Raw genomic sequence first — 23214 nt, 5'->3', positions numbered from 1 at the left:
GTGCACTTCTTAAACATGCACAGTTCTGTGTTCACACTTACTGTGCGGAAAGTTTTGACCACGGACTCCGCCTATGTCACTGGAATGTCATCCAAAATAAGACAAGCGTCACACAACACAAGCAACTGTTGTCAAGATAGCAGCGTGTGAGAGCAAACACTCCATAGAAGATCTATCGAGGACATATAATTACATCAGAGAGAAGGGAATTCCTGGAGACTCTAAATTGACTCTCGCCCTCAACCTTCACCCCCACTGCTCCCCCGTTCCCCTCCCCGCGCGCGCTGTCTCTCTCGCTTTCCCAAGCTTCTCCTGCGCGCAGAGTTTTCCGTCCCGTGTCTAGATAACATCGCAAACAAAGACCATCTAACGGTAAGAAAACAGACAAATGGAAGCAGTTGAGAAAACTCTCACTTACCAAGAAGACACTGGACTAAACAGAAAGCTGCTCCCAGTCGACAATAATTACAAGGACAAGTGCCAACCTGACACAAAAAGCCTCGAATCCAATTACGTTGATTTGGATGACCTGCTTGATATGAAATCAGAGGGCACAAAAACTGTGAAAGTGACTTTTACCGGCGAAGGTAATCAGCTCGCTGTGTTCAAATGCAACAGTGACACTTCTGGAGACAGGAGTCCCGGAGTTCGAGTGCTTGATGATAATGTTGATCAAATATGTTCAAAGGACTATCATGAGCACTCACAGGGCGACTGGACTGACAGGACCGTTGTGGACGAGCCCCCAGTGGAAACGTCTCTGACAGGAGTTCCCAACGTGGACTTTCAAAATGGGAACACAAGAGAGTTCCAACCTAAAATCGAGTTCCATGATGACAACCTACAAAATGTCGGCAGTGAATGTGAGGAATTACAATATACGGACATGTATTTAAACAGTAAAAGTGAGTCTGACGACGCGGCGAGCGTGGTGCTCTCCGAGGCAGAGCACTGTGAGCCTGACACAGTGGAGGATGAGTCCCACTACATAACCACTCATGAAATCCAACTGACGGAGCTCGACCATGATGTCGATTATGACTTTGGACGGGGAACCTGTTGGGATTTGGAGGACGATAATCTTGTGTACTCGTTTGTGGATTATGCCTCTTTTGAAAGTGACGAAACAGCGGAGGGGACTTTGATAGTGGAGGGAAAGGGTCAGACAAAAGTGAAAAGTAGCAAGGCGCATAATAATAATGTACTCCAACGCGCCGGAGGTGCAGTTGTCAGCACCGAGCAAGAGAGTGATCTTTGTGACTCGGACAAATGCGCCAGCTCAGATGAAAGCGCGTTCAAAAACCAAAACGGTAGTGGAAATCCGTCAGGCCAAATTCACTTGTCCATTAAGACCTCTTCTCGAGCCATAAACGACTCTAACAATATAATTGAGAAGGAAAACATTTGCTATCATACCAAACATATGGGAGATGGGAGTCATTTCTTTTTTACAAGCACTGACGCCAGAGCGGAGACATTATGCGACAGAGCCCAGTACTTTATCCCCGCCCCAGGGCGCCAGCACCTCGCTACCAAATTAAGGGGTAAAGATATTAATGAGTATTCCAGCGGTGCGTCAAGTTCAATCAGTGAACTCGACGATGCAGACAAGGAGGTGCGTAATTTAACCGCCAAGTCTTTCCGAAGTTTGGCATGCCCCTATTTTGATGCCATTAATTTAAGCACTTCAAGCGAGTCTTCCATGTCAGAATACAGCCTTGGCTTGAACAAGTGGTCGGCATATGTCGACCTAAAATATGGCACCATGTCACATGGAAGAGAGAATAATCTTCTCGCACATAAGAGTGCCCAGTTAGAAATTAGTAAACATGCCGAGTTAAAAAACAGGAATGGCAAGGCTACATGTAACAAGAAAGTGCCCCAAACCAGAATGTATGCTTTGAATAAGAAAATGTCAAGTTCACAACAAGAATCCTCAGCCACAAAAAATATACAAATGAAAGGTCAACCGGGACAGGGAGAGGTTATTACACTGACAGAAACACTGAATTTTCGTTGTAATGTTGAAACAGGGTTACCTGAACGAGGAAGGCTTCCAAAATGTTCCGAAAATGCGAAACGATCACGTTCCAAGGATGAGGTTACGGGCATCGCGCCAGGCAGGCAAGGGTGTGAAGCTAGCTACGAACACAGTGACGCTGTGGACAGCATGGAAGACACACACAAGAAGGCAATTTTCGCCTCAAGCCTTTTGAAAAATGTAATATCCAAAAAGATGCAGTTTGAACAAGAGCGGAAAATGGAGCGGGGGGAAATACGAGACACATATCCCTCTCACTCCCCATGCTTTCAGTGCAAGGATCAAGACATGAGAGAGAGAGGCTTGAGGAGAGGCTTACCAAGACAGTCCTCAGAAACAAGCTCGGGATTCACCCCTAATTCTCTGGATGAGCTAGAGGTGGAAGAGAGCAGGCCCGGTTCTTGTGACACCTCAGAAGAACGAAGTAGCGACACGGAGACCGAATCTTTAGAAGGCGCACGGCCGACAACTGAGCTAGCTGTTGACATAAAAAAGGACCCAATTGACAGTTCGAGAGGACCGCTTAGCCGTAGTCAAAACAGTGCATTCAAATCCTGGAAGGATGGAGAGCAGGAGCCTCAAAAGGAGCCTGAAGTCGATGGAGTTTTGGGTGACACACCCTCAACACAAAATAACACAGGGGGGAATAAACTGGACACTGGAGCTGTAAGTAGCAAGCTAACAAAATTATCTCACTTGTTCGTTCCAAGTTCTCAGCTTCTTCCTAAAGATCAGGAAGCGCGAGAACAGCTGTCTCAACATTCACCTGGGATAAATGCGCCCCTGAGTCTTAAAGTGGGCGGGGAGAGACATTTAGGTATGGGGGGATATGGAAACGCAAAAAAGGTACCTGAGATAAAAATATGCCTGAGAAGCGTAAAAGAAAACAAACTTTGCCCTCTAAACATTGCAAACTTGTTGACTCCTAAGATAGGTTATACCACTGTAAACCCAATGAAGACAGCAGGTAACTCCAAGTGTCATGTGCTGGCTGTGTCGGATAAGATACCACACTTCACAGTCAGGGATGTTAGAGACAACAAGGTTAAGTTCCAAACTCCCATTTATCAGGTGAGAGATGTGCGCAAATTGGTTAAAAGTTCATATCCGTCTATTTCATTGGATAGCTGCGAACAAAGGCCCCAAGTTAACCCTCCTGTATCAGCAGAAATTCGAGAGAATAATGAAGGTTCAAAGAAGGAAACAAATAAGACCGCATCTCCATTTCCAATCGTGATAAAGTGCCAGTCTGTGAATAATAGCAATTTGAAACAACAAGCCCAGTTGTCCGATACGCCGTTACGCAAACAAAACGATGCTGACCGATCATCTCCAAAAGTTCCCCCGGAAAATGCCAAACACGAAACCTCATCCCCTTTTCGAATAACGGGCCGAGTTGCACCTGTCTTTTCCAAACAGGCTAACCCCGATCAATCCGAAATTCAGTTCAATATTGAAACAAAAACGGCAAAAACGAGGCAGGAGAAATCGGCTGATACTGGAGAAAGGAAACCTGAAACAAAAATCCCCAAACAAGCGGCGCTAGAGAAACTGAAAGCTGCTGTAAAAACTATGGAACAGCTTTATGTGTTTGACAGAAATGAGTGGAAACGTAAAACACAGGCTCCTCGACCCATCACCGACAGCCACGTTCTGTCACTCATTGCCCGGGAAGAGCAAGGTGGGCCGGTGAAAGCCGACTTAGAAGAGGAGCCAGGTGGAGCATCATGTAATGAAAGACTGACACATTTTGAACCTCAAACATTTGTGAACATGACAGAAACACGCAAAGCACGAGAGGATAAAGAAACTGTGAAAATTATACATGTCCCATATAATGAGGATACTTTTAAAATTCAGTCACAACAGAGTAAAACCTTTAGTAACAAAAGCGTGTTCCATTTATGGAATAATAATCAGACACCAGTCAGCACAAGTTCTACTCATAACAACTCACTTCAAAGTGGCATTCAGTCCCAAACCCCCTCTATCCCTATGAAAAGCATCAGCTGTAATACCTCAAAAGTCCCACTGTCATTCAAAATATCCCCCACAAGAAGAGCCCCAGTGGACAGGGTTAGGCTCAAAAACAGCCCTACAGACATCAGTGCTCAACAACAGTCTTCCAAACCTGGCAACCCGGAATCTGAAAACTATCTGACTATACCTGTGAAAGGCTATGTAGGTGAAATCAAGTTTCCAAGCCAAGACCGTAAGCTAACTGGCAACCCCACCACAATCATTCAAACCACTATCGATGACACAAAGAGATGCGAGCCTTCGGCTCTACCCCTAAGGCATACCCCTATTGTCATGGAGACGCATTCCCCTGACCCCCAACCGGCCACTATCTACCACAACTCTGTGCCAGTGTCCTTGCAGCCCCCCCAGCCGCACGTGTTCTGCTTCTCCCCCCCCATCCCTACCCTTTCCCCCACCCCCTCGGGCGTGGACTCCTACCAGCAGATCCAGAGGAAGATGCTCCTGGACCCCACCACTGGTCAGTGCTACCTAGTGGACACCCCGGTCCAGCCTGCCACTAAACGCCTCTTCGACCCTGAGACTGGACAGTTTGTGGAAGTGCCCATGCCAGCCCACCAGCCGCCCATCAACCCCATGACCCCTGTCACCCCTGTGCCCATGTCTATCTCCCCCTTGGCACTCAGCCCAGGGGCGTTCGCGCCCACCTACATGATCTACCCGAGCTTCATCCCCTCACCCGCCTTCCCCACCCAGACAGTGTCAGCCCAAGGACTGTCCAGGATGGAGGATGACAACGCAAGTAAGAAGCCCCAGGGAAAGCACACAGGTCCGCATGCTGGGAAGGAGGCTAACATGACTGGGGCGGAGAGCCCGTACTACAGCGCCACTGGAGGTAGCGTTCAGCACCCGGTGCTGCCCGTGAGCCGGGGACACGTCACCGCCAGGGGCGTTGCTGCCACCTCAGACGGAAAGCCCGTCATCAGCATCACAACGCAGCAGGGGCCCCGGATCATCGCCCCACCCTCTTTCGATGGCACCACCATGAGCTTCGTGGTGGAGCATCGATAACACAGAGGAAGTAGCACACACGTAAGTGCTTTTGGATTATATGATCTCATGGGCTCATATATCAGTTTTTATAAAAAGCACCACTGTATACTGTTTATTACAAAACACTAACATGGAGTGTCTTGAAATGCTTTTATCACTTGACTGCCCCAAAATAAACCCAACGTAACCTGACTGCTATTAGCCTATGACGTGACCTAGACATCTTGACCATGTCAAATCACATGGTCAGGATAAAGTGAATAGGCCAGTCTTAGGAGAAGGCCTCTTTTGTAAATTACATTTAACCTCTTAGATGACAATCCATCCAAGTGCACGTGATTGTATCCAGTGTTAACACTAACTTACAGCACATTAAGACCACAGTATGGGTGGGTAGACACCAAACCAAAACGGCAGTGTACAGTATCTTCTTGCACGGGCAAACACTCAAATTTGTATGTTTCATTCAGGAAGAAGTTGTTTGTTCACAGAATGTGCAGCAATCATTCCAGCGTGATGAATTTCTCCAGGCATTCACACGTTTGCAACGGTAACAGAGAGAGGCTGTCCATGTTAGAGTTCTTGGGCCTGGACAAGCGCCAGCCTTCATGTTAGAGGAGGCATGTCATTTCACTGCAGATGATCTGGTATGCTACAACATGTTGGCCACCATGTTTGCGTTGTACTGGAGTAAATGGTGCTAATGCAGCAGCCATTGGTGGCGGCGCAGCGTTAATAGACACTGCCCAGTTTCTTGACACCCCCAGGGGTAACTCGACCAGGGTGGTAGGTCCTCTGGCTGGCCCTTGCTCAATCGGGAGGTAGGGTTATCAGCCCTGATCTGTCTGTGGCGAGACATACAGTTGTGTTCCTTCTTCTCTGCATTACACACCGGCGGGTTATTTGTATGACGCTACACAAGCCTGTGTTTACACAGTGTATTCTTGGGGTTTGACATAAAGGTGACCTGAACTATCATAGTTCACAAGACAGTCCAGTCTTAATTTGCTGCTCTTTACTCCACTCAAAGCTCGGGATGTTTTGGTTTAAACCCACAGAGAAGAATACAGTATTCTCTTCTTTCTTTTTAGTGGCATATTATAGAATTAACCTTTGGTTCCAACTAGCTCTTTAAAAGTATATGTTCCCCTGTAGTCATCATAATTATAATCAATATATAGTCATAATCCCATAATCATCTATTCTGAATCAGATACACATTAAATAGAAAGATCTAGCACATCATACATGTACTGTATGCTCAGCAGCACATTATAAACACATTACAATGTTGTAACAATAGTTAACCTGTTAACCAGTTAACTGTAATAACTTTTGTTGTGCGACACGTCTAAACTTCCCCCCTCCAGGTAAAAGCAAACCTTCACCATTATTTTTTCAAAAACCCACACACGGTCTCGCACACCAACACTGACAGTTTGGGGCCACCCATTCTCAGCTAATGTGTCAGCGTTTTGATCCAAATGCGTGAGGGATACATGTCAGCTGGAGTGGCGGCAGAGGGGGTCCTGGGAGTGGGGGTGATCCGGGACGGAGGTGCTGTGCCGGTGGCATGAAGGGGGCTGGGTGGGGGTGGGGGGGGGGGGGCTGGGGGAAAATGTGTCGAGGGCTCACTGGTGGTGAGATAAGGTGCTGAGGGAGAGCGGAGAGGGGGGCAGGCATGGCTGGGATAGCGACGGAGAGGGAAAGGTCAGGCAATGTAAAGTATTTGTTGTGCTGATGCAGGGAGAGGACAGCTGCTCCGAGGGATCAGGTTCAGAGCTAGCTGCCGGGAGCTTTGGAAGTGAGGCTGCGGTGGGGTCAACTTTTTATAGTCCCCTCCTCCTCCCTCCCCTCCCTCCCTTTTTCTCAAATGGAGGAGGAGCGGAGGCGGAGATCACCTTTGACCTCAACTCTTACGTAAACAAACAACCGTGCTCTGATGGTGCGGCCTCAGAATGAAGCATGGGTTTGCTCTGGTTATAACCCGCCTCACGTTAATCGCCTGACTTATAAAAAACGGATTCCTCAGTCTGATATGTTTTCAATGCTTGTCTGTGAGTTCCTCAAAGATGCATGTCGGCAAACAGGAAATAAAAAGCATAGATGTCATTTCAGACCCTTTAATCAGGGCAGCCCTGCGATATGGTTATCCGTTTTACAAGCAATCCTTAGCTAAGAGGTAGTATAAGTAACATGTTTCTATTAAACTATTAAACTATTAAACTATTAAAACTCAATTGATGTGATGGACTTTAAGCCAGGAGTTTCATTTTACTGGCAGCACACTGGTTAGACTCATTAGACAGTGACTGGAGCTGACCAGGACTATCTCAAAGGACAGTTAGGACCTCGAGTCACATACTTTATTGACATACACACATTTTTGGTTTCTTTCTAACTTTTGCAACTTGGACCTTTCGGCATACCAGCCTTGCATGCATAACTAATGCATGCCAAGCCTTTTCTCTTTAGCTGTGTGACCTGCTTTGCACACTTTGCATCATGCACATGTTGCCTCACTGTTCTTCTCTTTTCTTTCTCAGGAGTCTTCTGAGGAGCCTGTCCTGCCCTAAACCCATTTCCAATATTGCCTTTTTCCTCCCTCCCCTAAATTGCGCTTGAAACTCTTCACACATCACTGCTCGTCACTTTCAACTGTATAGCTCTTTTGCCTTTAGTCTTTGCGACAAGTTTCTGTTCTGTAAAGCTATGCCTTCAGGCCGCGGCCTTTCTGCAATAGTGACTTGGCACAGCTTTGATGGAGCCCAATGTAGAGTACTGGCTTCCTCTTTAAAAAGCAGTGTTGTAACTGCAATATTGTTATTCAAAAGGAAATAGTATTGCAAAGTTATTGTTTACTCCCTAAATATGTTTGAGCGCAACATGTTTTGAGTTTGATTGAAGTACTTTAAATTAGTAAAATGGTCCCTTTGACAATCTGCTCTATTACCTGATGTACATATTTCCTCAGCAAGTGAATGCTATTAGTGTTCTATTTAGTGATATCAGTCAATAAAAATGAATAGTTCCTACGATATCATTATGAAAACGTCTCTCCCTTTCCCTTCCAACCCTCCCTATTTCTCAATTTCTCTCTTCGTCTCTCTACCTACCTCTCTCTATCTCTCTCTCACTCCCTCATGCATCTTAATCTGTGGCCGTGGGATCCATTTCATCTGATCCAAGTAAATTCAGAAGAGGTATTTCAATCATCAATCTGAAACTGAACCACACACTTTTCATCATCCTTGGAGCCATCTAGAAGTCATATCTTCATCTCTAAATAATTCTACCCTTTTCCATTACTTTTAAAAGACTATTGGTCCTTCATCTGATATAGCTCAGCTCCATGATTCTTAAATCACAACACTGTTCATGCTAGCCCAATTTCTGTATGACTGATTGTATATATATATATATATATACAGTATATGTGTGTATATATATATGTGGATGTGTATATGCGACATCCTTCTTGTATGCCAGAGCAAATGTGACGATTGGAGAAATAAGACGAGAACAGAGACTCACCAAGTGTGTGTCTCAGAATAACCGAGGCCGTGCCCTGGCACTCTCCACATGCCTAGTGGTTTGTACAGGGGGCGATAGGTCGGTCCTATACTGTACTTGGGGCTAAGGTTTCCCAAGCAGAGATGGGCTCAGGGACTCAGCTAAGCAAAGCTTTTTAGGGGACAACCTCCTCTATGAGTTTTAGAATGATCTTTACACTTATCGTGTAAAGGAGTAGGAGATTGGTGCATATTTAAGTGGCTTACAAGTCTGTGTGTATGTGTGTGTTCAGACTTTGCAAAGCAGCCAGCAAATGTGATTACAGGCAACATGGAGATTTGCTGTTTCATTGTAAATGGTCCAATTTTAGTGTAAATTATACGTGCAATAATATATTGACAATCTCAGTAACAAGTGTTGTTTTATTTTTTCCTCCCTTTCCTTCTCCCATTTTTAGGATTAAAAAAATATATATATTGACATAGTCAATCAAGGCCTACAAAGACCCACATGTCTAAAACTGTGTTTCCTTTTGATTTTAACAATGTTGCATAGTAACATCTGGACCCCTGGTGCTCTCTGAGTTCCATGTGGTCATGACAAATGCTGTCGTTTGCTGTTATTTCTTCTTTAACCAAATGTAGCATGCAGGAGCTGGAGCTGCTGGTCAGTCTACGTACCTGAAACGTTCAATGTATTTATGTCCTTGTAACAACTATATTCTCAGTGCCTTACGATAATGCAGATAATGTGGGTTGGTACAGTGTTTGTACAGTTTGTGTTCAACTGGGCCATAGATGATCTTGGTTACTCTCTCTTTTATATGAAAGTAAGCCAGTGATAATAACTAATAATATTATTCATGATTGGTCAGTTCAATTATTAATGAAATTCTGAATGATTCAAGATGAACAAATGCAACTCTCACAAACTACTAAGTACTTACTGTCAAATGATTATACTATAATTTTAGGGGCAGTTGTTGACTATTTTGTACATGTTTTTTTATGGGATTCATTAAAACAAGCAGCACTTTGGCCCACTGTACCTGATAGTCACCAAGTTGTATCAATCAAATGATAATTACCAAGCTGAGGACTTGTATGTCCATCTTATATTAATTAAAATGGTCAGAGTTACAGAATACCAAGTTACAGAAAACAAGCACAGCAGACACAATCAGAAACAATTCTTACTTACTTTTCTTTGTAAAATAAATAAAAAGACAGAATAACCATTGTTATTCTATCCGCCCTATGATACCAGCCGGTTATCATACAATATAAATATAAACCCCACATATTGTAAATCATAGCTTCTTACTGTGTTCATGTTTTTCATATATTTCTTGTCTGATGTTTAGCATTTAATGGAATGGTTGAAATATTGATATGTATGCAACAGAGAATTTCTATCTTGAGGGCATGTACATTCTCTTGGGTACATAGGTTAACAGTTGGCAGGCCACATTGAAACCATGTCTGAGGCATGAATACACCGTTTATAGCCACTGATTTGATTGTATAGCTTTTATTTTGAATGTCAAAGCTTTAAACTCCAATTTTGTGCATACTTCATGGATACCATGTTAACTCGTGCTTTTAAATCTGAAGTTGAATGCTATGGTTAAAAGTGACCAACGTAACAATGCAATGAAAGTAACATAATACTCTCAGAAACATGTTGTGCTCTATGTTGTTCTCTGTTAACTTTGGCAATGAACGTCTCACAAATAATAACACAAACAATAACTGGACAACAGCAATATTCTGTATGTAGCAGTAAATGTTTATGATTACAGAGAGTGTACGTTATGTATAGGATAACCAATTTATTGTTGATGTATAATTTAACATCTTAGCATAGCTCTGATTGGTGTACTGTACCCTTATGTCCGACCCCTTTTTTGAAGGAAATTGCTTTTATTGGCCAAGTCCAAATTTGACAACATCCAACAAACCCAATTGCTTTGAGGAGACTACTCTGTTAATGCTTGTTTTTGGAAGGCAATGAAAGGTTGAAGACAGATACGTGAAAAGAAGATAAAGAAAGAGAATGTAGGTGAACTAGTGGCCAAATTGATCACAGTGTCACATTTTACACACAATGGGTAAAATATGTGTTCAGTGGACTTAAGTGTGGCTGACTCAAAAGGTGTAAGAGGTCTGGTTGACAATGAAGAGATGCCTTGTTAGAAGAACCAGTGCAATATTTGCACGTTTACAGATGAGATATTGACAGTAGACTGGACTGAAATGAACACTTTGTAAATTGGAAAGCCTTTACAGGTGTTTAGAAGAAATAAAAATGCAAGCTATATTGAATTGTCACTGTCTTAATATGATAATGTGTGAGGAGGTAGGTCAAAGGTTAAACTTGTGTCCATGCCCTGAAATCTGTACATGACAATATGGGTCTAAATCCTATGCTCTAATCCTGAAATTTGACTTATAATAATAATAATATATGACAGACAGTAGCGCTAACAGTTTGTTCAGTGGGTAAGTGTATGTTTTTTTACTGTACAGGCAATGAATGCATTGCAACATGACTTCAACCTGGTCAGTATCTACTAATGTTATGAAACTTTGGGAAACTGTGCTGCCAAAGGGGAAACCCTGTCTGGCATATCCCCATCTCGTGTCAAATTACACACATTACCATCTGCAGGTCCAATAATGTCCACAGGAGGATGCCGATGGTTCCACAGATCATTCTGAGCACTGCTTCTTGATAGAGGTTTTTTCCTCCTATGCCTTGTTCTCAAAAGCAATAGCTTCAATCACCCCCTAAAATGTCCTTATCACAGCCCCCTCATCCCACATCCCGCTGACCCCGACAATCATCCCTTCTTTTCCTGTCTGCTCATCAGCTCTATCTTTGATCCCCATGCTCCTACCCCCCCCTCCCCTTTCACATTATCCTAGTGCTCAAGAACTGGCATGCTGTCTAAATATGATTAACTATTTGCCTATCTACACCCCCTTTACATTTTTTATTTATTTTACTCTTACTTATACAGTCAGACCAAATGGGGGGAAGGGGGAAATGGGAGGAGTTAAATCTGTACAGGGACACAAACAGAGGGCCGACAAGTACAAGAGACATGGGCACATGTGTAGAAAGGAGAAGTAGAACCTATTAGAAACACATTGATTTACCCTGAGAGTCACGCTCATTAAAGATCTGCCGTCTGGCAGTGTGCAAGGTTAGCTATCTCCTGCTGTGCTGAAACTTTACCCGGGGCCTAAGGCTTAAATTCAACCTGACAGTTTATCAGAGTGTTGATTTGGTTGCCTTGGCGAGGGCGAGACAGGCAGACACCCGCCCGCTCCCAGCTGCTCTCTGCCATTCCTGAAGAATCTCCATCGAGGACCAGTTGTTGTGCCCGGATGACAGTGTGGGGAGGGGCTCTGATGTCATAACTGTGACACTAGACGAGGCAAAGAGATTTAGTGAGTCACCTGGTGAGTCAACCAAATTGAGGGCTTTACCCAATTCTTAGGTTCACTCTCTCTTACACACAACACTCTCTCACACACACACACACACACACACACACAGTTGTAATCTGAGACACCTTACATATAAGTTTCCATATCTTTATTCATAAATGTTATAAAAACACATGGCTGTATTACCATAAATGCACATGTTATGTACATTCCAACATCTGCATACACATACAAGCCAAAGAGGTATAGGGGATTAGAGGTTTCCAGTGCACCATTTATTTTGTTCAATTACCTACCTAACACATTATGTAAAAATGAGTTTTTTGCTGTCGGACAAGTCTTCATACTTACAGGCATGCATATTGTCACTTGGAAATAATTATTCTAACTCACATTTATTAGGGATCATGAAAAGGTCTTCTGTATGCGCCCCAATTATCTCAGTAGCAGAAAATTAGAAACCAGTAAATAGGCCTACTCACTTTTATATTGATAGAGATTGTTTTGACATTAGATTTTTAAGTATATAAGAACAATTAATTCAACTTCAAAAATACAATTGAATTAATGCTGCATGATTTGGTCCTCCAGTAGTCTCTAAAATACCTTAGCTGCTGAGAGTCCATTTAAGATACTTTGTTTAGTTGTCTGTGCTTTGGACGCAGCATGAATGACACAAATAAAACAAAAAGAATGCCTTAATCCATAAACAAATGGACAGTGTAGTTTATGGGAATGTGATTACTTTGGTCTAATTTGTAGGACTTACACAATACCATATTTACATGTACCGTTTGGGAGAAAGATATTCAACTAAATATAGAAAAAATATCGCAAAAGGCTATTAAAAATAGCTTCAAAACTCCTAATAATGTAAACATTGCATGTGTTGGTTGAAAAAACACACAACTCTGGCAATGCTATTACACTACTTTTGCCTGTGGTGTGATAGGTGTTCCTAAATCTGTTTGTTTTTTTTCTAAAAAAAAAACAAATAAATATTTCTCAAGCGAGAAGGTCAAGTAGGACTCAAAAGTCAGTATCCTGCCCCCTGAGTTTCTGTCCATTTGATATTTTCACATTATCTAGCAGTGTTACTCAAACACTCTCTTGCACATGTTGGAGTTCTCCTGGTGGAGAGGGAATTCAGAACCTGGCACCAGCTGCTTCTTTGCCTTGTGCGACACAAAACTCTTCCCCGATGGAAGACTCTCATATTTACTGAAGGACTCGCTGTAAAGAAGGAAGACAATCATTTGTTTTTATTATAAAAAGTTTCATCAATGATAGCTCAGTCCTATAATAGATTTATTCTGAACTTCTTCCACTCCAAAATTGTTGTGCTGTCATCTACCAGATCTGTTCTTCTGGATAATATAAATGGACACAAGCTTGATGGAGCCAAGAACTTCTCAGTGCAGGGCTTACCTGAAAGGGAAGGTTGCCTTGTCCATCTGCATGCACACCAGGAAGGGATACTCAGAGAACTGAACGGTTGTGACGAAGTCCAGCGACGCCTCTGTCTCAAAGCTGACTTCCATTCCAGTGCGAACGAAGTCCATGTCCACCGTTACATTCCCAGTGACCACCAGAGCCCCCCTGTGGACCGGAACGTTTTCCAGAGGAAATAGTTCCAAAATTCAGAGTGGTGGGAAGGCCTGTCATAAATCTCCAAATACTATTGCGATATCCTCAACAGCCACCTCGACACAGTTTTACTTAAGGCCATGGTGGAACCATGGGCTTTCTGGGCCTTTTCATGATTTTGTTTCACTGAACATGCCTCAACATCTAAATAGCTTGTGTTTGACAGAGATTTGTACATATCTTTCGCGAGACAAACGTTAAGAGTTCCTAAAATATTTTTCTGTTCTACTTATTTCTCCACATATGACACAACCCTTATATTTCAGCTAGGTCTCTAGCTCTGTATTTTGAAACAGAATGTCCACCAGCCATCTCTGCATGTTTATCTGTAGGGGCATGTCATGCCAGGCTGGTTTGTTCTGTTTCTATAGATAGCCTGCTGGCCTATTATCAGAAGAGAGGTACAACTGCAGTGATCCATACGACTGCCTCTGTCATTCACCCACACTGGCAGCAACACCATAAAACTAAAACAGCAGCCCAAGTGAATAAAAATCACTTTAGGCTGTAGGATAACTGGATCAGATTCACATTTTCCAACCCACTTTGGCATGTAGGGCAGGTCTTACCCTTTAATTTGTTCCAAAAAAAGTGTTATAAAAAGTGTTCAACAGTAACACTTTTTATAGTGCCTAAATGGGGCCCTCTAGTTTCAGAGGGACTTATTCAGGCAGGCAAAGGAACCCTGTTGGAACTTGAGATGGCCAATCTAGATTCATTCAATTCCGAAACCCTTTCATCACCTGGTACTGTGATATACACAATACTGCATGACGGATGTAATCAGCTCCCGTTTTTACCTCAACAACACCGACAGACAGACGGCACACAAGAGGGCTGAATTAAAGGATGTCGTCAATCTACATATACCCAACTGGCTAGACAGACATGAATAGTCCCTGTTTACCGTTCTGGACCTCATCCAGTGCCACCAGGGACATGAGGCAAATAGCAAATTTAGACCATATAAAGTTCCAGGTCTTAACAAATAGGATTTCATCACTGTTGCTGTTTCCATTAACATCAGTGGCCAAGGGTAACACTAAATAATGTTAACAAAGCCTGTTGCCTATGTCTTGGTTCATATACATCATGTTATCATTAGTGAGACATCAACACCCTGAAAGTATCTTACACAGTCCTTAGAAGTTCTAAAAACAGTAGAGCCATGCTGTCTCCTGGACCTACCTGTTGTTGACGCTGGTCTTGGACTCTCTGTACCACAGGCTAATCTCCATGCCTCCTGAGATGTCGATGGCCAAACCTCCCTGGAACTCAGCGTTGGCCTTCAGACCGGATTGCAGCTGAATGACCTGCAGGGCAGGAAAGGGAGGGGAGGGTTTCGAGAGAGTCAACTTCCCATCACTCAGTCATGTAATGCACAAATTTGACTGAAATGCACAAAAGCATTCAACCAAACAACCCAATGGCCCAATCAGCAATGGCGATAACTGTCTGGCCAATGATAATCTAAAAGGGTTATTAATCTTCTGCAGTTAAACATTTACGCAACTCAGTACAACTGTCAAGATGTACACAGGTTGATACAGCTGTGTTTAGACATGGATCCCCCCAACAAAAGGTGCATCTACGGCGGCGGAGCACGCATACCTCAGAGTGGTCCGACAGCAAGATCAGGCCCTTCACCACGTTTATGGGCTCTCCTGACATGGAGAACATCTTGGACATCAGGTCGCTGTAGCCCTTGAAGAAGGTGACGGGCCGCAGCTGCACATCAAAGAGCAGAGCGGACATCCCGGCAAAGGACTCCAGATCCTCCTCCCCCTCGTCGGGCGTGGCTGCGATCAGCGTCTCCAAACCTTGGGCCTCGATGGCCACCTTTGGGGAACAACAAGGCAGGAGAACATGTCAGTGTCACTGTAATCTCCCTCGCGCTACTCGTGAGGATTTGCATCGAACTGAAGGAGGGGTCCCGAGGTAGGGTGTGCCGGCAGGCCTCACCTGCAGGCCGTGGAGGAGCGCGTCGTTAGTGGCACCGTAGATGTTCATGATGCTCCTCCTCATTACTCCTGAGCCAGAATACAGGATGTCCAAGCTATAGGTGGAAGTGACATCAGCAGAACCTGCAAGACAGCGAGTGGTTTAATCACTTGCCGCGATGCAGAATGGCAACCATGCCATTCCATATGTCAGTATATTGGCATGCAGCAAACACATCAACACATTCCGGGGCCTGAAGGTTTTCCTATTATGAACGTGTTTTATTTGTAGTCATTGCACCATTTAAACAAACTACACGCAACTGGACAAACAACATGAATGTACAGAGACTGATGGTGGTGGGGGGTTCAGAGAGAGGGAATGTCACTTACGTGCCATGTAACCTGAGTACGCAGAGGAGGACCCAACTTTAGAGAAGCGGTCATAGTTGTGGGAAATCATGTCCTTCATAGCTTGCCGAACTATTTTGCTGGAAAACAAAAGAAATGGAGATTAAAGACCCTTACTTTGGAGATTCCCCGGTATCTATTTCGTTTTGTCTAGCTTGATATTCATCAGTGTTAGCATTACCCTTTCATACATGATTTACACACAGCTTACTGTTAAGCCAACTCTCTCATGTCCCGTCCATGTAATCCTATCCAAAACCCACCTGGCAGGCATGTCAAAGTGCAGGATGTCCTGCACCTTGGACAACATGTACTTGTTCATCTCATGCGGCAGGTTTCCGATGGACAGAAGCATGTTCTTGACCTCCATGTAGGAAGGGTTGCTGCTCAGGATGACATCAGCGGCAGCCACCCTCACATTCTTCTCATACACCCGTCGGTTCTGGTGGTACACTCTGTTCACCGTCCTTTTGACCTGCATGGACATGTTGGAGGTTTTTTATTCATTTCACTCCTCACATCATATGTGAATAGGCAAGGATCCATTATTAGATGAATCTGTAAATTTATTAAGAACCTTTCAAATCACAGATTCAAAATAAAAATAATAATAAATGCTTTGCGGTTAATGACATGTGCACTGCATTAACATTCTGCAATGGGAATTTCAATATTTATCTGACTGAACTCCTCAAACCCTGCCTGACCCTTACCTCGTCGGTGATGAGGGCAACATCGTATCGCTGGAGGGTGGTTAGGGCGATGGTGCTATAGGCCCCCACCTCTGACTCTGTGTATCTGGTGAAGAGTGGGATGGCCTCGGGCAACAGAGAGTTCTTCAGGGCCAGTAGGTACATCTGGACCTCAGACTCCTTGTCCGTACTGTCGGGCCCCTCCAGAATCATCTTCTTCACCTCCACCACAGTCTGGGAGGACATAGGAGGAGAACCCATTATATGGATTCATGTATGGAGAGGACATTTAAATAACTTAACTGAGTGCTATTTATAAATCACTTATTAATGAACAGATTTGTGTTCAGGCAACCCATGTCAAAAGAGGAAACATTTTCAATGAGCTCACCGGTAAATCACATTGTCCTTCCTGGCAAAGCTTGAACACCAGGGCCCCCATGATGATCACCATTGACTCTCTGATGTCATTACTGCCAATCTTTTTCTTGGAAATGTCCTGGGAAAGCAACAAACCTTGCCATTTAGAATAATACCCACACATTAATAAAAAAACTAAGGAAAGACAGGCCTAATGATGAAGGATCTTGCTGAAACTGTTCCACCCAAATAATCATAATAACAATGAAGTGTAAAAGCAAAGATTCAGCCCCTTTTTAAGTAAAGATAGACACCATGTTCATGGTTTGGGTTAGCTACAATGGTCCGATCAGAACTCTAGCTAATCAAAAGGGCAATGGGCGAAAGCCTGGCAACAGCTTTGTGCTCCTGTAAACGCAAAGAAACCCAACCGTAGGAGGAAGTGACTCACCACAAGGGCTTGGAGCATCCTCTCATTGGGGTGCGAGGCGAAGCCACAGGCGTACAGGAACCTCTCCTGCAGGACCAGGCCCTTGGGGTCTGTGAAGTTGAGGAAGGTCAGCATGGCGTCCAGCGAGGCAGGAGTCTGTGAGGAGGTGACGGCGTCCACCACCTGAGGCCTGCAGACATGAGGGGGGGAGGGAGAGAAAAAAAGGATGGGGGGGATCCGAGAATTAGGAAAGGGGAAGTGGATGACAGAGATGACTGCTTTGTTTGGATTCTTCTCAGTGACAATGTATTAACTAATTGCAAATGTACATTTCAAAGCAATCCCAAGCTGTGTAAGCATTTGGCCATTCAGTGACTGTTTATGGCTTCAGCCAACTGCGAAAAAGTGACAGTGCCAAAAGGATACTTTGAGAGAGTGAAACGAGAGGGTGAGGTCAGTGAGCTTGCGGAAAGAGGTTCTGCTTACAGCAACGACTTGCTGGCGCTCTGCAGCACTTGGAGGATCTCATCCTTGGAGGCTTTCCTGATGCTCTGGATCAGAGCCAGGAAGCTCCTGGGAGCCGAGGCCTTGGACAGGCTGGCAGGCTCCAGCTGCTTCTTATCAGCCTGCCACTGCTCCCACAGCTGGGAGAAGAGAGGACGAGAGGAGAGAAGGGGGGTGGGGAAGGACACGAGAGTTAGTATTACAGGATACATCGATGGAAATGAATATAGTTTCTAAAAAGAAACAGTGTGTGCTCTGTGTAACCCCTCACCGATGGACAGCCTTTGCACTGGGACTTGACCTTGCCCGCCATCACACCTACAGCCACCAGTTTCTCGTCCCGGGACTTGACGACTGCAGTAACATCTTTCCCTGCAACCTCCAGGGGGCCAGCCTCAATTCCGACCAGTGTCAAGGTTTGTCTGAGGAAAACAAATATGATACTTTTCAGTATGAACTATTCAGTATGTCTAATTCATAACATGTATTTATGAACCTATAAAATTGAGTTTTTTCTATCGTCTACGTTGGAGCTCAGTTACGTTCGACTTGCACCCACCTGGACACAACTTTGGCACCTGTGGAGCGCCGAGCATTGGTTACCAGGAAGTGAGTCTCCTCAGATACAGCAGACTTGATGAAGCCGTCCTCCAAGGTGAACACTGTTACTGAGCTTGACTTCCTGCTCACACCCAACACCTGGTAAAGGAACACAGGACGGAAGGAAGAAGAGAGAGAGGAGGGGGAAGAACATAAATTGCGTACATTTGTGCATTTTAAGAAGAGAAGACCTGGAGTCAAATCAGTATCCCATTTCTAAATGACAAACAACATGTCGTCTGTCCAGATGACGACCATGTTGTGACCATTTGGTTGGCTAACCTTGCTGATCGTGGTGAAGCCAGTTTCTGCCGTCTTGCAGGTATTCAGGATCTTGGTGCGTGTCACCTGACCCTGGGCAGCCTTGTACTCCACTCTGCACCTTCCTGATACATCATTCTGTTCCCATGGCAATGGCATTAGTCCATCAGACACATCAAACCTCCCTTGCGGTAGATTTAGCTAAATTAAGACAGTCGGGTACATTTAAATAAATACGTAAGTATCAAATAATTTACCTCAATTGTCTTTCCACTAGTTAGCTGCACCTGCAGCAGGCTGGCCACACCCCTCTTCAGGTTCTTGACAATCGCAGGCTCCGCCCTATAGCAATAGAAAGCCTTCACCTGTACAAGGAGCCAATCAGAACAGGTCACGTGAAATGTCTACGCAACAAGAAAAAGACCAGCTCAGACAGGACATTTTACCTGATGTCCACGCAATGCCTACAAATACTAATACTAATACTGTTTACATTTGCATTTTGCACTGTACTTTTAACTGTAATATGCAATCACTTTCCACTGCACTTTTACACTTTTTTAGGATAGCTTCTGTCCATACTTTATTGCACTACACTGTATATCCTGCACTTACTGCTATTGCACTTCTGGTTAGACCTAAACTACATTTCGTTGCCTTGTACCTGTACTTGTGTAATGACAATAAAGTTGAATCTAATCTAATCTAAATCTACTAGATTCAACTTCCACAACTTAATTTTATAAAGTGAAGGTCCGTCTGCAATCAGGACCATTCTACTTTGAAGTTTAGATGAGGTATAAGTAACACTAAACTACGAACTAAGCTCTAATAAACGTCAAGTCACATTCATTCAGTCAAGACATATGCATGTATGGCAAGGTGTCTTGTAAAATACAGGCCGCTCTATTTGTATGACGCTTTGGGAAGAAGCGTCTGCTAAATTAACAAATGTAATGAAATTTAAATGTACATGTCACCTGCTTTGACTTCATGTGTCCAGAGTGTCATTTTATCTACTCATGTTTTCACACAAAGACGGGGCGTGCTGTTAAACATCAGGGAGTGATTGTGGGAGATGAACTTACACGATGCAAGAGTACACTACAAAAGTGTAAAGGTCACAGACAATAAATGACACTTGGGTAAAAAACGGACATGTCTGTCACCAAACATTCTAGCTGCTGTTAGGGTTAGCCTAACCCTAACCCATTTTAATCTAATATAGTGTTATCTTTGGCATCTAATAAAACTGTTTCTAAACGGGATACAATCACATTCTGGAGGCCCATTACAAAGTGCCCTTCAAGCATTTCTATGTTCCTCTTTCTCCCTTTCCCCTCCTCCCCCTGTACCTGATCTCAAGGAAAACCCTGGGACACTTCCGCCCACGCAGTCCTCTGACCTTTGCACATATTCACAAACTTTCCAGTTTATCCCCCTTCAACGTCACCACATACATGGTCTGTAACAAGTCCATTTAATACTATGACATCAATCAGGATAGTTATCAATGAAACACTGAAGATCATGATGATACTGCGGTGACTCATTGCAGTTCAGTGGTGTGGTATGTTCAAAGGCAAAGTTATACATGCTGATAATGCGTTTTTAATAGCCTAATCTTTATCATCACATAATATTAAACCTTTCAGTATTATCAGGTCTTACATATAATGGTTGATGGGATGCAAAGATTTTATGTCAATTTTCCAAAGTTCACCCTGATTCTTGAATCATTGTTCTTGCTGTATAAATCGTTGAAAACACACATACATTAACGTGTCTGGAGAAAGGATGCAACATTCATAGGTCTCTCTCCAATTCAATTCATTGTATTCATCCTGACGGAAACTCAGGACCTACCTTTCCATTTCTCAGGTGCACCAGAAACGGCCTCTGCAGAGAGGCGAGCTTGCTGTTCCCCAGGAGACCCTCTGTCGTGGAGCCCTGGAAGATGTTCTTCTTTGCCGAGCGGGGGGCCACATTCTCAACCCGCACATTGGAGATCTGCGCAGGAAAAAAGAGATGACCACGTCAACCTGACAGAAACATTGTATAAATGGCAGTGTTTGTAAATACAAAATTAGTGTTGGGGGGACTATCAAATATTTCCAGTAGCCCATGACTAAATCTAGACATGCACTCTTGCTGCACGGCACACATGGGTTCATCCTTATGACCTCATCTCATCTACCAGGTTGTAATTGAGCTTTATAATCAAGGGTGTCATCGATGACAACAAACCTCCAGTTGAATGAGCTGCTCTTCCGAGTCACCGGCCTGCCTCCACACTAAGTTGACATCCACGTCGCTGGAGATCCTGAAGCCAGCACCACCCTTTCGCAAGGCCCTGGATCTGTCTAGTATCACCTCAGTGGAGTAGCTGAATTTGTACAGCCGGTCATTGTTCACCCTGGGGGCTGCTCCCGCACCTGAAACAACACACAGGAAACAGCATGATATGAGAGGAAGACAGGCCTGTTAGATCCCCCAGACATACTCTTACATCCCCTAGGATATATACACACTGGTTAAGTGAGTAGTTTTGTGGTTACTGTTATCTTATAGATGAGTGTCGATACTATTTTAATGCCATTCTATTCGGTTTGTGTACTTGAGTATTCAAAAAACAGGCAGTGATATTTACTTAGAAGGTATGCTTTAACCAGACACACCGAGAGCATCTAAATATTTGTGATGAATTGCTCACGGAGGTGCTTTAAATTGCTGCAAATTATGTAATTCCACGTAATGAACAATAACCCTTAGCGGTGCTCTTGTAACTTGACCTTATGACCAGGATCAAGATGGCACTGGACGTATGCAGTCTTACATGCTTAACAGGGTGTGTGGCAAGACAAGATAAAAACAACTCCTGGACACTAATAGAACGCAACATTCTATTAGGGATGATATGAGGTTTTAAGACTGACGTGTCACTCTCTGATTGCATCACCTTTCACTTACTGAAGTGTATGGTCTGAGTTTAGCTAAACAGATTCTCTATACGTTTTCATCATCAGCCAGAGCAACTAGTTGAAGCAATCATTTAGATGTTCCATATTGAGTAAACCATTACATTTATATCTAGACACAGGCCTGTAAATGACTGGAGTCACTGAGTAAATAGTGGTCTTCCAATAGGGGAAGGAACCATCACCACACAGGATTTTAGAATAAAACCACTTTTCTAAAATACACTTTTCATCATTTGATACAAGTTTACCTTTCCATAAGTGTAGTCATATTCAGTCATTGTACGTGATTTTATATTGTGCAAGGCCACTGAAGCTGGCTTCTCACTTGCTCTTAGTTGGTGCAACTATGGAAGAGTCTACATCTAATGATGATGCGCCGGTAAACCCACTTACCTTTGGTAGATTCAGAGAGAACGGACGTTACGCACAGCAAGACCACAAGCAGCGTAAACATCTCGTGCTCTTATTGTTACCAGATGTTTAGAAGAAGGTAAACGTTTGTGACTGAACAGTCACCCGGCGGGCAAAAAGAAAGGCTAGGCAAGTCGAAGCTACTCTAATTATGTTTTATCTATCAGGAGGGCAGACTCCAAACTCCACGCTCAAGTACTAAGTACGAGATAACCAGCCAATCATTAACTTCGCAAAACAGAGATGTGACCATCACTTCAACGCTGATGCGCGAGGCATAGTGTCGTCAGATATATGGTGCCGTTTTATACGGGCATGTGTGCCTCCAACTACCCGATGATCAATCGATTGATCATGATTGATTAAGAGCGCATGCAAATGGCCCTTTCGTTCTTCCCTCTCATTTCTCTTTTAGCATTGTCAAACATAGCCTAATAGCACCACAATAAAAACATATTGAGACAAATAGTTGCGACTGCTGATGTAAAAAAGTTTTCTTTATATCCCCGGTTGGACCAAAATGTATGACACATTCTTGCAGCTCGTTTAAGAAACGTGATGACGTAAATATAGTTCTGGAACTATTCACTCTGAGATTAAAGAAAATAGAATCCGTCATCGTGAAACCTTTCACCTAATTTTACATCTCGCTAATAAACAGTGCAACATTGTAACTCACCGTCGACTGAAGGAAACGGATTGCATACGTCACGTTTAAGGGCACTGGAGAGGATTGCCACGGTATTATGGTCTGAAATCAGACTGGCATTTCCCTTCCAGTTCAAAGTCACAAGTTCAGCCAGGGTGAACTGAATTTGTGTTTAAACGTCCAACCATGTTCCCATAACCAATCATTCTACTTACAGTTGATCAATCCAACCCAAATTCGTGATCAGTAATACAGATGAACGTACCATCAAGATCGATCAAATGAG

General features: G+C 43.7%; 2 protein-coding genes across 3 annotated transcripts in view; one reads left to right on the top strand and one right to left on the bottom strand.

The window, feature by feature from the left end:
• Positions 1 to 193: 193 nt before the first annotated feature.
• The window catches only part of LOC134033460 (uncharacterized protein C4orf54-like), a 37272-nt gene continuing 14251 nt past the window's right edge, over positions 194 to 23214 (top strand). Inside the window, exons 1-2 of one of the 2 annotated variants that reach the window (XR_009932125.1) lie at positions 194 to 5113; positions 7621 to 9416. Coding sequence is in view for 1 of the 2 variants with exons in the window: in XM_062477633.1 (XP_062333617.1) it covers positions 389 to 5092 (4704 nt within the window). In the remaining variant the exon portion in view is untranslated. Of the gene's footprint in view, positions 5114 to 7620; positions 9841 to 23214 lie in introns of those variants that run through there. The other variant, XM_062477633.1, reaches the window with a different exon arrangement.
• Positions 13031 to 22452, bottom strand: mttp (microsomal triglyceride transfer protein). The gene is made up of 18 exons (XM_062478068.1): positions 22262 to 22452; positions 21135 to 21322; positions 20754 to 20897; positions 19145 to 19252; positions 18909 to 19025; positions 18586 to 18725; positions 18298 to 18448; positions 18009 to 18166; positions 17544 to 17712; positions 17124 to 17231; positions 16754 to 16966; positions 16304 to 16515; positions 16023 to 16120; positions 15652 to 15773; positions 15301 to 15528; positions 14878 to 15002; positions 13471 to 13641; positions 13031 to 13275 (listed from the first exon to the last, which is right to left on the bottom strand). Exons 1-18 carry the CDS (start codon positions 22320 to 22322, stop codon positions 13137 to 13139), a joined length of 2652 nt encoding a protein of 883 aa, XP_062334052.1. The 5' UTR covers positions 22323 to 22452; the 3' UTR covers positions 13031 to 13136.

The sequence above is a fragment of the Osmerus eperlanus genome, chromosome 14, assembly GCF_963692335.1.
Source record: "Osmerus eperlanus chromosome 14, fOsmEpe2.1, whole genome shotgun sequence".
NCBI classification, from domain to species: domain Eukaryota; kingdom Metazoa; phylum Chordata; class Actinopteri; order Osmeriformes; family Osmeridae; genus Osmerus; species Osmerus eperlanus.
This window is presented reverse-complemented; position numbering and strand designations above follow the sequence as displayed.

What these genes read in the sequence shown, in the direction of transcription:
- mttp (XM_062478068.1), bottom strand. Translation starts at nt 22,322, where the DNA reads ATGTTTACGCTGCTTGTGGTCTTGCTGTGCGTAACGTCCGTTCTCTCT. An exon ending in CTAGTGGAAAGACAATTGAG is followed by an intron (nt 19,026 to 19,144) that starts GTAAATTATTTG and finishes CCATGGGAACAG; the next exon opens with AATGATGTATCAGGAAGGTG. An exon ending in CGCTCCTCCACGGCCTGCAG is followed by an intron (nt 15,529 to 15,651) that starts GTGAGGCCTGCC and finishes TGTTCCCCAAAG; the next exon opens with GTGGCCATCGAGGCCCAAGG.